At 39.9% G+C, this 17254-nt stretch overlaps 1 protein-coding gene across 1 annotated transcript in view; it reads right to left on the reverse strand.

The window, feature by feature from the left end:
• Nucleotides 1–311: 311 nt before the first annotated feature.
• The window catches only part of arrdc1a (arrestin domain containing 1a), a 33012-nt gene continuing 16069 nt past the window's right edge, over nt 312–17254 (reverse strand). Inside the window, exons 5-8 of the mRNA XM_042488451.1 lie at nt 14740–14922; nt 4529–4705; nt 2154–2691; nt 312–1406 (exon numbers count right to left, since the gene is read on the reverse strand). Of these exons, the coding sequence (XP_042344385.1) occupies nt 1369–1406; nt 2154–2691; nt 4529–4705; nt 14740–14922 (936 nt within the window). The 3' untranslated portion in view covers nt 312–1368. The remainder of the gene's footprint in view (nt 1407–2153; nt 2692–4528; nt 4706–14739; nt 14923–17254) is intronic.

The following is a 17254-nucleotide window of genomic DNA, read 5'->3' on the forward strand; positions in this document are numbered from 1 at the left end:
TTTTGAAAAGTTTTCAGTAACTGACAGCATTAGTTCCTTTGTCTACATGGAGATGACTCAATAAAAAGTCCTATTTGTACATCACAAACTGGCCATTTTGTTACTGGCCCAAATATTAACACACTCTTGGAAAACACCACCATTAGGGTCATTTATTGCACACAAGTTACACATCCCATTTAAAATTCAGAATGTTCCAATCCTCAATCTGAGTCATATAATATTGAGGATCTGTGGATACTAGGCCCATATTTTCCTACAGCTGCACTGTAGAATATGAAAAATGGAAATATGAAGTTATTAGACACACATGGTTTTCACTGATTTATTGAAACTCAGATAGCTGTTTGAAAACACTCAAAACAATAAATAAATACAATGTTGTCTCTCTGCATGTTTAATAGATTTAACTTTAAGAAATATTAAAAAGGTATTCACAGACCTGATTAAAATAGATGATAAAACTACATCAAGAAGGGCAAAATAAAACCTAAAATCACAATGATGTTGCGCTACTGCACAGTTATAGGAAGGCATCAGGCAGAGAAAGGATGTGAGGCATATACTGAACTATCACACATTCAGCAGGGAGATACAGATCAAGGACACAAAAGCAGAAATCCGAAGAAGCTGAACTGGATCATCATAAACTATATGTATAAATAACTTGCAACAGCAATATCTGGATTGTTCATCATCATAAAACTGGAAAATCCTTGATCAAAAGCAAATTAAAAAAGAACTTTCCAAACAAATCATTGAGTCAAGTCTAAAATATTCTCACTCAAAATAAATGAAAAATATGCCAGAAGAATAAAAATGATTTACCTGATTGCACTAAAAATCCACAGGTCCATTTATTTAATTAGCTTCTGGGAAAAAAAAGAAGACTAAATATGGGATGGTTTATTTTGCACAGGTTTTAAGTCATTAAACTTTCAAACTTGACATCACAGATGCCATCTAAGGGACTTCAAAATAACCCACAACTAAAAAAACAACTCCTGCTTCTCTACAAAGGACCCTCATCATTCCTTTTGGTCAAAGTGCTAAAAATACAAAGTGTTGATTGGCTGTGGCTGGTTGGAAGGTGAGAAGAACCTCCGTCAGATTAGTGAAGGTACTTGTTCACTGGGCAACAGAAGTCAGATCAATTTACTTTCATTTTAATTCAAAATGCTGATTCTCATACATTTAGAGAAGCTCAAGACTTGGGCATAACGTAACCTCAGTGGGTTTCCCCCTGAGTCTTGCAATCCTTCTGTCCGTGTTAGATGGATTGTTTTAAAATGGCAGAACAACATTTTGTTTGATATCAGAGTGAATTCATCGTCGTCTTAGTTGGAGGTTTCTGGAACTGGATCCACTTCATGTGTTGCAGCTCTCATTATAAGAAGGAGGAGCCTCTGTAAAACAGTTAGTACAGAAACATTCAGTTACACACCACACTCTCCACATGTGATGTTATCAGCAAGAGCACCAGACAACCAGAGCCGAGAGTCTGCTGAGGGGCAACTTTTACATTTCAGGCTGTGATAGATGTGTGAACACACACACACAAAATCTGGGGATGTCCAGATCTGATCTCACACATTGGTATCAGAGCCAATCAATGCATTTTTTGACTGATCAAGATTTGGAATATTTGACTTATAGAGCGATCCGATCCTCGTTTGTGTCAGTTGCCACTGTTTTATGTTATTGCACAAAAAACACGGATGTGTTCTGGGAGGACTGTTGTAAATGTGAAAAACCCAACGATAATTTCTATTTTTACAGTTTCTGGATTTGATATATGGTGTCAATTGTGTCAATTTTGTCGTATAACCCTCCCCTAAGCCAAAATAAAATTATAAGTCCCTCCCCAGCCTTTAAAAATGACTTGAAATGCCTCTCTCTTTTTGCACTGCCCCCCCCCCCCCCCCCCCCCCACCATATATAATATGCAGTCCCTAAGATATACTTTTTTTCAAATTATTATTATTAAGTTCTCACCCTGTTCTGAAGTTTTTTCAGGAAATTCATGGAAAAGTCCTGGAAATGTTTTGGTAAAATGTGTATGATGCATATGTTCATATGACAGCCCTGTTCGTCTCTACAGCCTCATTCCCGAGTGGAGCCTGAAGCCACGCAAGAAGCATGTGCCAACTGACCTTGTGGATATGCTGAGGTGTCATAGTCTGGAGGCAGGATGAGTGGTGTTGGTATTAAGCTGGCACTGTTCTCACGGGGGTACGGTACTGTGGCCCCTGTGGAGCCGCTGAGCGGAGGCTGACTGGGTGCAGGGCCGGTCCCACTGTGCTGCTGGTTCTGGGAGAAGAAGAGGCCGGGAGCGTAGCTGAAAGCATTGGGTGACACCAGCTGAGAGTGGCGCTTGTTCGGGAAGCCATCGTTGATCTGAGTCCCGCCCTCTGCTCCCTGGTTGTACTCAGCTGGAGGAGCACTGGGGGAGTTATGGGAGGACATCCTGGAGCGAGGGGTGGGACGGGGGGCAGGTTTTGGGGCAGGGCGAGGGGGCAGAGTGGGGTCCGAGGTGGAGATGTTGGGAATAGAGGCAGATGCTGGTGTGTCTTCAACTGCAGCAGAGGAAGGAGGAGCTGCTTTTTTGGAGGGGTGAAGTTTTTTGTCTAGAGAGACGTTTCCGATGTGGATGGGTAATGTCAAATTGACATCTGGAGACTTTAGACTGACCTGATCAATCAGAGGAAAAGAGAATGTTACATTTTCTGGAGGAATACAGACTTTATACTTTTAACCCTAAACCCACCCAATCCATTCAACCTAATCATTTGCATGAGTCTCTTTCAACTGCTTTCTAGTAGAAATTCCATTCTTTCAAAGCACATCCAGAAAAAAACTGGTATGTGTTAGAGCAGATAAAATCAAGACGTCAACCAAAATTCTACCAGGAATGACTGTCCGAAATGATTCCCTTTTACGCTTACTGTATGTTCATCACCAAAAAAAACCCAATATGAACATATCACCACAGAGTAGCAACAGACAGCTTGTAAATATTGTAATTTCATAAATGTTATTAATTTTTTTAAATTTTTATTATTTCATTTAATTTTTTATTTTTATTCATTGATTTTTTTTTTTTTTTTTTTTTTTTTTTTAGAAATTCTTCTTCTTTTTCTTCTTATTATTATTTTTATCAATCATTATTGTCCACTGTCACTTTCTCTCCCCCTCTCCCTATCTCTCTCTCTCAACACATGCACACCTTGACAATGCCGCAGTGCTCATCTCTAAGCCTCAGTCCTGACAGTTGTACTACTATAATGCCTACAGTTTAAGCTCTGCAGTTTGGATGGATGATTAACACGTATTTTTGGCATCTCATGCATCTTTTTGTGTCATTTTATATCCACTCCAGACACTACTAAATGTGACAACTCTTTCAGTGTTCAGTGTGAGAGTACCTCCTTTTCAGAACAGAAGTTGTTTTATTCTCTTTTCAGCGTGCGGTGCTCTGCCCTCTACACACATTTTCTCTCAACTTTTGCTCAGTGTCAGAGTATGCACATGCCCCTTTATGGGGGATTTGGGCAGCAATTATCTATGCTAATTAGGATCAACTGACATGCACTTTCGCTTTACAACGACAGTGGGATTCATCATTAAAAGAACACAAGTGGACAATTATGGGGTTTAAGAACGCGTCATGAATCTGACGTAGACTTTTCTTAGGACCTGGCTCAAGAACAAATTTATGAAAAATCTTAAGAAAATACTGGTGAATCAGGCCCATCTGTTCTCTCGCAGGCTGCATCGCTGATTAATTTAGAACTTCATTAGCCACTAAAGCAATAACTAAAGACCCCCTCCTCTTGAAGAATCCTTAAATTCCATCCTGTTTTATAACTCCTGACAGATCACAGGCAGAGAATGTCATGTCGATAGGTTTGGACTCTTGATTAATTACTTTTTGTTTTAATGTATGTGTTAAGAGTTTTTCTGGATATTTGTTAATCCATGCAGTTGGTAATGTAGGAAGGGATGCTGCTGCTCCGAGTACTTTACAATGTTTTGTAACCTCTTCTGCTGTTTGGAGTTTGAGACTGACATCTCCAACATTTGATATGACAAGAATCTCCTGAACTATTTTAAACTGGCCGATTCAAAGTATATTGTGATTTATTATTTTCTTTGTGCAAAAAAGATGCCAATGAATGAAGAATTAAATACTATTTTAAATTTAGGAGAAAATCAAGAAGTGCATTGAATCTGTCTCAGATTATTTAATGTTGTGCTGGTTCAGTTCAGACTCAACCGTTTTATTATTACCGACCCCCATATAGGAATATTATCACTGTGATTTTTTAGTTAAAGTGGATCAGGCTCTTATTCAGACACAAGACCAACATGTCGATTTTCCACCACAATCTCTGAAGGTGTACGGCTAAAAGAGGCTATAATGATCAATTTCTCTCTATAGTTGTCTTCAACAATCAAAGACATCGCAAATGTGACCATTTTACAAAAAATACTGCTGAAATTGGAACAGAGAATGAGTAAAACTTACTTTGACATAATATTCAATCTTTATAAGTTCACAGCCAATGAGGGAGGACTGAGGGAGAGGAGGAACGATGATCTGCTCCTTCCACTCCACCTCTCTGCCGGCCTTCACCACACCACCCTCCACCTCTGCTAACGTCCTCACATCATGTGTGGGCCTCTTCGTCTCATAGGTCACTCTCTGAAAAGACACGAGAAGATTCATAAACTGGACTTAACAATCAGTATAAAAAAATCACTGTGCCTTTTACCAACAGACAGGCTGCTATCTGAAGTGATTAAAGTGTTATTGCATTTGTACTTTATCTTTGACTTTAACAACCCAAGTTCCAAAAAAGTTGGGACATTGTGTAAAATGTATATAACAAAAATGCAGTGATTGGCAAATATTTTATGACCTATATTAAATTTAATGCAGAACAAAGATGAGATATTTAATATTCAAACTGAGAAACATTTTTTGTAAACATACACTGATTTTGAACTTGATGGCTGCAACATGTTCCAAGAAAGGCTGGACAAAGGCAACAAAAGAAAGTTGTGGAATGTTTCATAGCACATGTTCAAAACTTTCCACAGGTTAACAGGTTCATTGATAACAGGTGATCATATTAATGTTTGGTATGAAAAGGGCATCCTTGAAAGGCTCAGTTATTCACAAGCAAGGATGGTGCAAGGTTCTTAAACTGTCAGACAATTAAAAACAATGTTTCACAACGCACAATTGCATTTTACAATTGCAATTGAATTTTACCATCTAAAATTCCTAATATTATTAAAAAGTTCAGATAATCCAGAGAAATCTAAGAGAGATCTACTGAGTTTCAGAGTCACACTTGAAGTGTTCACTCTAAACCCAGCAACACACTGAGGCAGAAACTTGTCTACTCTGAGGACAAAACACACAGAAATAAGCAGAGTAATGTGGTTTATGCTGTGCAATGCAGCTAAGACTGCACAGACTTGTGCATAATTGCTGATCAGTGACCCTAGGATCTTCATTGAGTGCTTGTTTTAGTTATATTCAAAGCTAGCTTAGCTAGTGACTACTGTGAATAGGGCAGCTGACAACAAGGGAATGACCATGTGACCACTTGGAAAGACAGCTGGCAGGAAAGAAAGACCCCAAAGATGCTGACATGGGCTAGCAACCCACGCCAGCAGTGGTGATGTGTAGTAGCCTTTCTACAACCACAATAAGCTACAGCCAACACAGGAAAAATACCCCATGAGTCAGCGATAGCAGGGGTGGAAGATGACTCACAGGTGGATTGCATCGGATACGTGACTAAGTGAGGGATAGGGGCACAGACCTATCCGCTAGGGTTAAAACTAGCAGCATTCAGGGTATGGTGAACTCATCTGTGGAGGTAAAAGGTAGTACAATAGTGGGCAAGATGCTTCAGGTTTGTCCTTGTGGCTGGCAGAAAGTAATATCAATCAGAGGCCTTAAAACTCATCAAGGAAGGAAGAGGTGGTTAGCAGAGGAAGGGCAGAGTGGCCGCATTGATCAGTTTTTCTTTTTTTTTTAAAACTATTTTTATTTAGTTTTTCAAAAACAACAAAACATAAGTCAGACAGGGTCATCGCAGGTGTAGAGAAATGCATAACATGGAAAAAGATTGGATGAGTATGGGTTACATTCTTTATCAAAATCTTATCAAGTCTTTAGTGTCCATGTGTATCAATTGGGGTCCTAGAGGATTTATGATCCTTCACTTAATGTAGGTCCTGAATGTTCTGTATCAGGGAAGATGTCTCCCATTCTTTCTTAACTTAAAAGTCCATTCTCTTTGTGCAAAAGAAAAATACAGAGGAGGAATGGCATATTTCTCCAACCAAGCATATATACATAAATCATTTCAGGTTCAAATAGGACTTCAATTTTTTCAAGTATTTTTCACATTTCTTGGTAGCATGTCTCAGAGAAAAAGTCAATTGTTCCGTAGTATAGATTGCATTAACTATTTCAATCCATTAAGGGACTGTAGGAGATTCTTTACTCAGCCATTTTCTGGTTATTGTTTTTTTACTAGCTGCCAGCAGTATCTGTAACAAGTATCTGTCCTGTTTTTTCAGCTCAGTTAATACATTTCCCAAATTTATAGCACCGAAACTAAAAACAAGCTATGAGCTGATTATAGATCTGATCTCATTCACTATGTCTGTCCAATAGGAAGAAATCTTTGCACATTCCCAAAAAATGTTAAAATGACCAGCTGGCATATTACCACACATTCTCCAGCACTGGCCTTGTTCAGGGTTGTTGCTTTGCGATTTTTTAATCCTTGGAGTTATTTCCAGGTGTATTCTCTCCATAAATCAGAACTTGATGTTGTACATATTGTCCTACATATATTTAACCAGTCATCTTCAGTCAGTGCTATGTTAGCTTCTTTCTCCCACCTTGATTTTACATACAAAGTGGAAAGACCTCTTTCCAGTTGTAAAGATGAATAAATCTTTGAGATCAATTTCCTGTTAGAGTTGCCCTTGTATGCGTCGGTAAATATCTTGATCAAACTCATTCCTTTCTCTCCAATAGTTTTAATATTTGTTTTGAAATGATCATATTTTTTCTAAATTATATGTTTTCGAAAGTTGCTGAAAGGTATCTAAGCCTCTATTGGAGGATATCATGCAGTATGAAGTCATGCCTGCATTTGTCCAAAATTTAAATCTGTTGTCAAGTTTAGCTGGTGTGAATCCTGTGTCATATGCCACCCAACGTAATTTTTGTGCATTCCTCTCAAAGTTCAGGTCTTTAAATTCTTTATACCAAATGTTTAAGGGGGCTGCGATCCATTTAGTTAATTTGTCTAGATATTTCTTTAGAAGGGATTTTCCTCCCAGTATAGATTGAAGAGGTATATTTGTTTGACCTTGTTCTATGTCTTTCCATTTTACATCGTATGTAGGATCACACCAGCAAACCAAAAAGCGTAACTGTGCTGCTTTATAATAGTCTTCTAAGCAAGGTAAAGCCCTTCCTCCTCTGTCCTTGGGCAATTGTAATGTCTGAAATTGAATCCTGGGCCTTTGCTTTGCCCAAATGAAGGTTTAAATCATTCTATTCCATTCACTGAATTGCTTGGGAGGGACATCAACAGGCAGTGACTGAAAAAGGTAAAGTAGTCTAGGTAATACATTCATCTTTATAACATCTATTCGATTATACATATTTATTGGTAGCAGAGACCAGCGATTTAAATTGGCTTTAACATCAGCTGTTATGGGGTTATCGTTATGTTCCTAGGTGGTAGATAGTTCTCTTCTCAGCATCAAGGCTGCAACATGCTTATAGCTACAGATTCTGTGTTACTGTTTGTCATATGATCAATGAGGTGGAGGGCCCGCCTCACATTGTCCTGGGTCTGACTGTTTTTTTTACAAAACCAGTTTGGTCTGTATCTATCAAGTCCGGGATTATATTTTCCATTCATTTTGCAAGTATTGACAGAAATAATCTATAGTCCATGTTTAAAACGGATATGGTTCTATAAGAACTACACTCTGTCTTATCTTTACCCATTTTGGGAATTACTGAAATTATTGCTTGTCTCCAGGACACTGGAGTCTCCCCACCTCGAAGAACATAATTAAAACAATTCTTGAGAACTGGTATTATAATATCTCAAAAGGTTTTATACCATTCTGATGGGTAGCCATCGGCACCTGGCATTTTATTAGTTTTTAATCTTAAAATAGCCTTGTTTATTTCTTCTTCTGTTATCTCCTGGGTTATTATTTTATTCTGCTCTGTTCCTACAGATGGTAAGTCTAAAGACATTAGAAAATTTGATATGGCTGCTGAGTCAGCTGCCTGAGTTGAGCATATAATTTTATGTAGTATTTTTCAAAACAGGTTTGTATGTCTTCCAATTCATGATGCATCTTATCGGTCTGGGGGTCTTTTAATTTATGTACAAATCTCTCGGCCTGTTGTTTGTGTATTCTCCAAGCAAGTAATTTTTTCGATTTAGCACCATTCTTGTAAAAAAATTGTTTGATTAGTTTCGTTCTCCTCTCTATCTGATTTTCATATAAATTGTTTAAAGTCTGTTTTATGTCCTGAATCTGATTTAAGACTTCAGTGTCCTTATATTCCACATGTTTACTCTCCAGAACCTTTAACCTTTCAGTCAAATCCCAACATCCCTCTTTTTCCTTTTTCTTCTGAGCTGACCACATGATAAATTTACCTCTGATGACAGCTTTTGCAGCATCCCACAGTGTGCTGGGAGACACTGCACCGCTGTCGTTATGGGTCATATATTCTTGAAACTCTCTCTTTACATATTTCTGACATTGAGGGTCGTTCAAAAGATTAGTGTTAAGCATCCATAATGTATCCTTATGTTACTGTCGAGATGCAGTGTTAAATATACCCCTGCATGATAAGAGATATCTCTTACCCCAATGTTACATTTAGTAATCCTGTGTTGATCTGAATTAAACATAAAAAAAATAATCAATTCTTGAATATACAGAATGAGGGTGAGAAAAAAAGTAAAGCGTCTATCAAGTGGGTGTAACTCCCTCCATATGTCTATCATACCCAATTCTTTAAGCCTTTTTTTTATGTGTTGCTTCAGATCTTATTTTTTTGTTTTGTTTGAGGAGTCAATGGAGGGATGAAGTTGGATATTCCAGTCTCAGCGACACACCGACAAACCTGATGCTTCCGTGGTTATTAAATTAAAGACTTTTTTGATCTTCTGTTTATCATTTCCTGGTGGTCTGTAGACGTTCAATAATGTAACTTCTTTATGATCAATTAAACCTTTGACCAATAAGTAACACCCTTCTTTGTCATTGATCTGTGAGGAGAACCGGAAGTTTACCTTGTTTGAAATTAGTATCGCTATCCCCCTTGCATTTCCTTTTTCAAATGAAGAGTAATATGAATTTTTTAAATCCCAATTTTTGCAACTTCTCATGTTCACCATTGGAGAGGTGTGTCTCTTGCCAGAAAATTATTATGACCTGAACACTGGGTATTCTGTTTGCAGATCAGAATGAAACTTAACATATAAACACACGTATCCAATGTTAATGACTTCCATTTCTGAAGTGTGAACTCAACCTCTAGTTTGGGAGGGGAAGCCCTTAACCGTGAAGGGGCCCCTCTCAGGGCGAACCGACATCTCTGACTTGAATGAAATCAGAGCAGTGCACATAAATGAAAAGTAAGAAGCAACATAAATCCCCAGCTGCAGTCAATATCAATGTTTAGTTTAAGCTTAGAAAGGAAAGTTTGTCTAATTTGTATTTATATTTCACAGCGCAGTCCGAACTGGTGTTAGAGTATAATCTTACCGGTCTTTTTTAAACAGTTGTTCAGTCATTTATAGTATAGTTGTTCAAAGTTGTTTTCATTGAAAGATGGAAAGTGTGATTTACTCATATTGTGCAGAGAGATTCAGTGTGTGTGACAGAAAGAGGGGAAAGAGAGAACAGGTAGGCAGGTCTAGACGGCAAAGAGAAATAGAGAAGTTAGTTAAGGAAAGGAGACAGTTAAGAAAACAGTGGAAAAAGGCAACAGACAAAGAGAGGGAGGGAATCAGCGCTTTGGAAGATGAGTTAAGAGACAGGATAGCAGCACTTAGAAGGGCAGAGCATCTTAAGAAAGAGAGGAGAAAGAAAGAATATGCAAGGACAGCTTTTTTTAGATGGCCTTATTTGGAGTGTTTTTGAGTATCTTAGGGTGCCAGGAATAGTTGTCAACTTAGTGAAAGCATATTTTCAGGACATTAGATTATGTATAAGTATGGCAGATTTCACAACAGGCTGGCAGAGGCTAGAGATAGGTATTATGGCAGGATGTACAACTTCGCCATTGGCATTTACAATGGTGTTGGAAGCAATTATGAGGGCATCCAAGTGGACTGAAGGTGGAGAGAGAAGTCAAAATGGGATGTGTCTTCCACCAATTAGGGCTTACATGGATGACATGACACTAGTAACTAGAACAGTGCCATGTAAAAAGAGGCTATAAGAGAGGGTAAATAAGAACCTCAAATGGGCCAGCATGGAAATCAAGCCAAGTAAGTCTAGAAGTATTTCATTATGTAGAGGGAAATTAAATGATAGGGAATTTATCATAGATGACGAGGAAATTCCAACAATTAGGGGAAGGTCAGTGAAGAGCCTAGGTAGGTGGTACAATGTGGATTTGAAAGATGTTGAGCAGGTTGTGCAATTTAGAAAAGATGTTGCTGAAGGACTGGATAGAATAGATGAGTCAGGGCTCCCAGGAAAGTTGAAGTTGTGGTGTTTGCAGTTTGGGTTATTTCATAAGTTAATGTGGCCACTGTCAATCTATGAAGTCCCAGTATCTGTTGTGGAGAGAATGGAAAGGTTGGTTAGCTCATATATTAGGAAGTTGCGCTCCCAGGTGTCTAAGTAGTGTGGCATTGTATGGGAAAGGGATACTTCAGCTGCCAGTATCTAGCTTAACAGAGGAGTTTAAGTGCACCAAGGTTAGGGCAGAGTGGTGGTTAGCCGGGAGTAAGGATGTAATAGTTAGGAGTGTGGTTCAAATCCATCCAAGGGAAGAAAATGGAACCCAAGAGTAGCAGTTCAGGACACAGAGGCCGCTCTTAGGCATGCAGAGATAGTAGGTAATGTTCAACTTGGACGGGGAGGCCTGGGGCTTGGGCCAGACAAACCGGTGTGGAATACAACAGGCCCCAAGGATAGAAGAAAACTGGTAGTGGAACAGGTACGTAGGCAGGAGGAGACTGGAAGGGGGGCTAAGGCAGTGGCTCAGGCAAAGCAGACAGTGTAGAGAGGAGGAAGATTAGCTGAAGGGACCTGTGGAGTATGGAGGAGAGCTGCATTAGATTTCTGATCGGGACTACATATGATGTGTTGCCAACCCCCCAGAACGTGGGTCTCTCTGGGTAAATGGCGACCCATCATGCCCATTGTGTTCAGGTACTGCAACCATAAGACATAGTTTGTCAAGCTGCAAAATTAGTTTATCACAGGGCCGGTATACGTGGCGACATAATCAGGTGTTGAGAAGCTTAGCTGCAGGTATTGAGGGGATAAGAAGACAGGTGAATTCAGGAGGTTTTAAAAAAGTCTAGATGTCAAGTTTGTATGTGAGGGGGAGAAACATAGAGGCAGTGAGTTAGGGAGGAGGCAGGGATGTGGTAGCCTGGAGGGAGCTTGTGATTAGGACATGCAGGTAGATTTAGGAGGAAAGCTTGTTATTCCCCAGGAAATAGTTTGTACTAATTTGAGGCCTGACATAGTGCTGTGGTCGGTGAGTCAACTGATCATTTTTTTCATTGAGCTAACAGTCCCTTGGGAAGCCTCAGTGGAAGAAGCCTATGAAAGGAAGAAACTGAGGTACACAGACTTACAGGCAGAAGCTGAGCAGAAAGGATGAAAAGCTAGGGCTCGCCCAGCTGAAGTGGGATGTAGGGGATTTGTAGCTGGGTCAGCTACCTCTCTCCTGGGAGAACTGGGAGTAAGGGGACAGAGTTTGAGAAAGAAAGTGAGGGAAATGTCAGAAGAGACAGTTAAATCCAGTCAGTGGATTTGAATTAGGAGAAACAATGGTAGTTGGGGACCAGCAGGGGGATCCACTGAACAGACAACTCCTTAAGATCAGATGGAGAGATCCACCAATCAGTCCTCTCAGGAGAAAATCCAGGAAGTGTGAGGGTATTTAGGAGTGGGAGTGGCCTGTTTGAGTCTTTTTTTGTGTGAGACCATGCTGCTCCATGGAGCAGTGAGAGCTGGCACTAGGGGAGTGACTTTGGGATGCCAGAGTTCACTGCCTAGCCTCCTGGAGGTGTTGTGGGACCAACTAGGTGCTCTCTGACTTTTATATTTAAGCCATAATAGCTGATCGGTGACCCTAGTTTCTTTAGTGTGTATATTTCTGGAGCACAAGTTTCTTGTGCTCAGTTGAAATCCCTGTCCGTGTGACGGGGAGGAGGGGGAGGTGGCAGGGCTTTCAGCCTAATCCAGCGGGGGTATTTTTTTATTCTGTTCAGACCTGCCACCCTGGCTCTGCTTCCTCTTTCTTTCTTTTCTATTACTGCTCTCTGGCCTTTATATTCAAGTCATAATTGCTGACTGGTGACCCTAGTTTTGTTAGTGTGTATATTTCTGGAGCACAAGTTTCTTGTGCTCAGTTGAAATCGCCCTCCGTGTGACAGGGAGGAGGAAGTGGCAGATCTTTCAGCCCGATCCGGTGGGGCTGGTTTCAGTCCGTTCAGACCTGCCATCCTGGCTCTGCCTCCTCTTTCTTTCTTTCTTTCTTTCACAAGTTTCTTGTGTTTTAGCTGAATTCATTGGGGAAACAAAAGAACCCCTCCATGACCAAATGACACAGGAGCGCCAACTCTTCAGGTCAAGACTCTGCTGTCCACTTAAATCTGAAGGAGAAAGGTCATTCTTCCAAGGACAACAATGAACACATTCTATCCAAAGAAGACAGAGGTGTCAAAGAAGCCATTTATGTCAAACTGGAACAAACATCCTTGAACAGAGGAATTAGCCTATGACACCACTTACCACCCAGCTACAATGCTGTCCTGACCTTGAATGTAGTTGGCTGTGTTTTTTATGTGAGTGTGTTTTTAGGTGTTTTTTGTTTATATGAGCTGCTGGATACAATAATTTCCCTACTGGAATTAATGAAGTATTTATCTAAATCTAAATATATCTAAATCTTCCCTCCCATGAAGGATTAACACCTATTAACACCTGGACCCTTCTAGCCCCAAACGACCTACACGAATGCTGTTTGGGTCAATGACTCATGAGTGGCCTTAATGACTCTGAAACTCAGAGTCCACGTGACCTTAATGGCTCTGTAGCACACACCTGCACAGGGTTCAAAGCCTGCAACTCCCTTTAAATTGGTTAGAACTGAAGAAGCTTCTTGGATGAGAGGCGAAATGTCTTCAAGGAACTGAAACAAGTCAAGTTGCCAAAAAAAAAGCTCTTATGGATTTCAAATTGTTGTTGGAAATCATGGATGTCATTTCCTGCTGAGAGGTACAAACAGGTTTTGGAGCAACATATGCTGCCATCCAGACAACGTCTTTTTCAGGGACGTCCCTGCTTGATCCAGTAAGACAATGACACACATTCTGCTTGTGTTCCAACAGTGTGGCTTCGTCGTAAAAGAGCACAGCCACTAGAATGACCTGCTGCAGTCCAGACCTGTCTCCCATTAACATGTGTGGAGCATTATGAAGCGCAAAATACAGCAATGGAGACCCTGGACAGTTGAGCAACTGAAGCCATATATCAAGCAAGAATGGTAAAGAATTTCACTTTCGAAACAAATAGTGGCCTCAGGTCCCAACACTTACTGAGTATTGCGAAAAGAAAAGATGATATCACACAGTGGTAAACATGCCCTGTTCAAACATTTTGGAATGTGTGTAGGCATCAAATTCAGAATAAGTGTATATTTACGAGAAAAAAAAACAAAGAAAAAACAAAGTTTATCAGTTTGATGATCAACTATTTTAGCTGGGCTCTGTGTAGAGGTCATAATGGATTTGCAAATAATTGCATTTTGTTTTACATACATTTTACACAGCATCTCAGCTTTTTTGGAATTAGGGTTGTAATTAATTTCTGTAAGTTTCAGGCACTTGCAAGTAAATAAAACATGGGAATGCAGATGTTTTATAAAGCTGATATGGAAGACTTGTTAGCAAATGGATGGTTGTAATTCTCAATAGACTATGCTTTTCACATTAAGCATAGTCTATTGTTCCATTAATAATTTTAAAATAATGGCTATAATGTTTGAATTCTCAATAAACTGAAAGAGTAACTTAACCCCCAAACCACCTTTTTATTTCAGTTGAAAACCAATGTGTGTGGGTATTTAGAGTTGCTGATATATCCAGGTCCAAATCTTGACATTTGAGTGCAAATGTATTTGAATTCTACATACTGTGTTATAAATATGTAAAGTGACTGTCCTCTATTGGCTGAATCATACTATTGCATATAAAATTTGCTTTTGTCTAAACTGGTGCCAAGTGACAGATTTGATGGCAGCATTTGTCACTCAATAGGCTAAATTACACATTAGTGTAAAAATATTGTATTGCCTATAAGTATAATGGAGGATTTGGATTATTAAGATTAGGAAGCAGTTCTTTGACACAGTACAGCATGATTTGGGAGTCTGAACATAACCTTGCAGCTTTGGTTGGAAAAAGTGTGTACCTGCATCAGGCTGGCAGCCATGTTGCCTGTGGTCTTCCCAGACTGGTTGTGGATGTTGGCCAACACCTGGATGATCTGGCCTGGAGTGTAACCCTTCATGTCGACCTGGGCCTTCAGGACCACCGTTCCTGTTTTCATCAGCATGTAGGTGAAGTGCTGCGTCACTGCAGATGAACAGGTTCCCTGCATGGAGAAGGGCAGTGAAACAACATAATGTCACGCATGGTTATTAAAGGAATAATTCAACATTTAAACACATTATTTGTTATATTACTGAGTTATAGCACATGTTAGATGACAGGATGGACAGATGTGAATCTTACACCTGTGTTTTAAGTACAGAGCTGGAGTCATAATGTGGTTGGCCTTACTTAGCAATAAAGACTGGAAGCAGTGGGAAACAGTCAGCCTGGCCCAATACAAACTAAATTGGAAAACTGAAATTACTGATAAATACATTGCATCTAGTTTGTTTAATCAACACACAAGTTGAAAAAAGCAAAAATGAGAAGTTAGGGTTTTAGGGGTAGTAAACTGAAGCTGACTGTGATTGAGCAGTCTTGTTGTCACAGTTAAGTTGCCAGAGGTGTGAACTTCAGTCATATGACGTGGACTTCAGTCATGAATCTGATACTTTGGACTTGCCAAAATGAAAAAAAAAAAAAAAAAAAAAAGAAAACCTGGGCGCCTTGTAGCTTAGGGCGGGCGCCCCACATACAGAGGCTGTGTTCTCGTCACAGTGGCTGCAGGTTCGGTACCAAACTGTAGCCCTTTGCTGCATGTCATCCCCTCTCTCTCCGCCTTTCACACTTATGCTGTCTGCAGTGACACAGATGCCAGTGTGCTGTTTATAAGTCTGTTTGTGTGATGCATGACTGTTTCAATGACTGCTATTTTGCTGGATGGTGTTTTATGCACAATAGGGGAATGAGAACTGCATGCTTTTGGACTAAACTAATGAAGAGGAGCTGATTGTTGATTTTAGGAAGAAAGAGGCAAAGACACACAACCCTGTCTACATCAGTGGGCGGGAGGTGGAGCTTGTGAACAGCTATAGGTTCCTTGGAATTACTATCACTGAGAACCTATCTTGGTCATCACACATCACCACCCAGGTTAAACAAGCACAGAAAAGGCTCTACTTCCTATGGAAACTTTGGAAGGCTAAATTCCAGAGCAAGATCCTGGTTAACTTCCACAGACGAGTAATAGAAAGCATACTGACTGGAAACATCACCAACTTGCATGGTTTGTGCACAGCCCAGGTCAGGAAGGCTCTACAGCGGGTGATTAAAACTGCCAGACCATCACTGGTTCCCATCTACAGAGCATCTGTGACCTCGGTGAAGTGAGGTGTCTGGACAGAGCCCAAAGGATACTGAAAGACAGCAGCCACCCCAGCCACAGTCTGTTCACCCTGCTGCCATCTGGAAAAAGATACAGAAGTATCTGCTGCAGAACCACCAGACTACAGAGCAGCTTCTTTCCCCAGGCTGTGTGACTCCTTAACTCCTCCTTCGACGCCAAAAGATGTAGCAGGATTTAAGGATATATTTTTATTTCATTTTTTTAAGACATGTTTAAAAAATGACAAATAAATCTACCTTGTACCTCATGGAACTTTTTGACAGCTTTCAAAACAACCACAGTCAGCAACCCCGCCGTATATTACACATGAGAGGTGCTTCTGTTGCCTCACAAATATGCAAATACACAGAAATCTCTGATTGAAAACCTGCCCAGGAGATACGATCATCACGGCAACAGAAAGTGAGGAAACAGCAGCTAAGGAGAGAAAACAAGCTTATTTATTTTTTGCTGTTCAGCAAGAAGTTCACAAGCAAGTATTGTTCCATGTGCAGTTGATGGATGAATGTGTTGGTTTGTTTTGTTGTTGTTTTAATTGTTGTATTTTACTGTGTATGCATTGTTGTTTTTAATGTTTTTTAAACTGCAGACACTGAAGTACAATGTAAATTTCCCACTGTGACAAGAAAAGTCCATCTCATCTAAGCTGTATACAATAAAGGCAAAAGCCAAAAATCATCTTAAAAAAAGGATTTATAACTCGACAATTTGGTGTTAACAACAGTGACTGTTATCTTCCTTTGGACTTCAGTCTTTTGATTTTAAGTGAATGCAGTCCTACTCAAGATTAAAATCATGAATTTTAGGTTGCTCAATAGCTCATCTGGTAGAGCGGGCACCCCATGTACAAAGGCTGTACATGGGTCCACCTCCAGCCCTTGATTGAATGCCATCCCCTCTTTCTCCTCCTTTCACAGTATCTGTCCTATCAAATAAAGGGAAAATCCCTAAAAAGTAATCTATTAAAAAAAATCAGGAATTTAAAGTTAGAAAATGTTGCATCTCTTTAACTTTGAATCAATCTGACAGCTGCAGCTGCACAATAGGATGGAAAGGTGTGTTATACAAAGCACGTGAGCACATCACAATTGGACATTAAAATGTTCAACGATGCAAACCTGTCTCTCTTATCTTTTACACCCAACCC

The sequence above is a fragment of the Plectropomus leopardus genome, chromosome 6, assembly GCF_008729295.1.
Source record: "Plectropomus leopardus isolate mb chromosome 6, YSFRI_Pleo_2.0, whole genome shotgun sequence".
In the NCBI taxonomy this organism is placed as follows: domain Eukaryota; kingdom Metazoa; phylum Chordata; class Actinopteri; order Perciformes; family Serranidae; genus Plectropomus; species Plectropomus leopardus.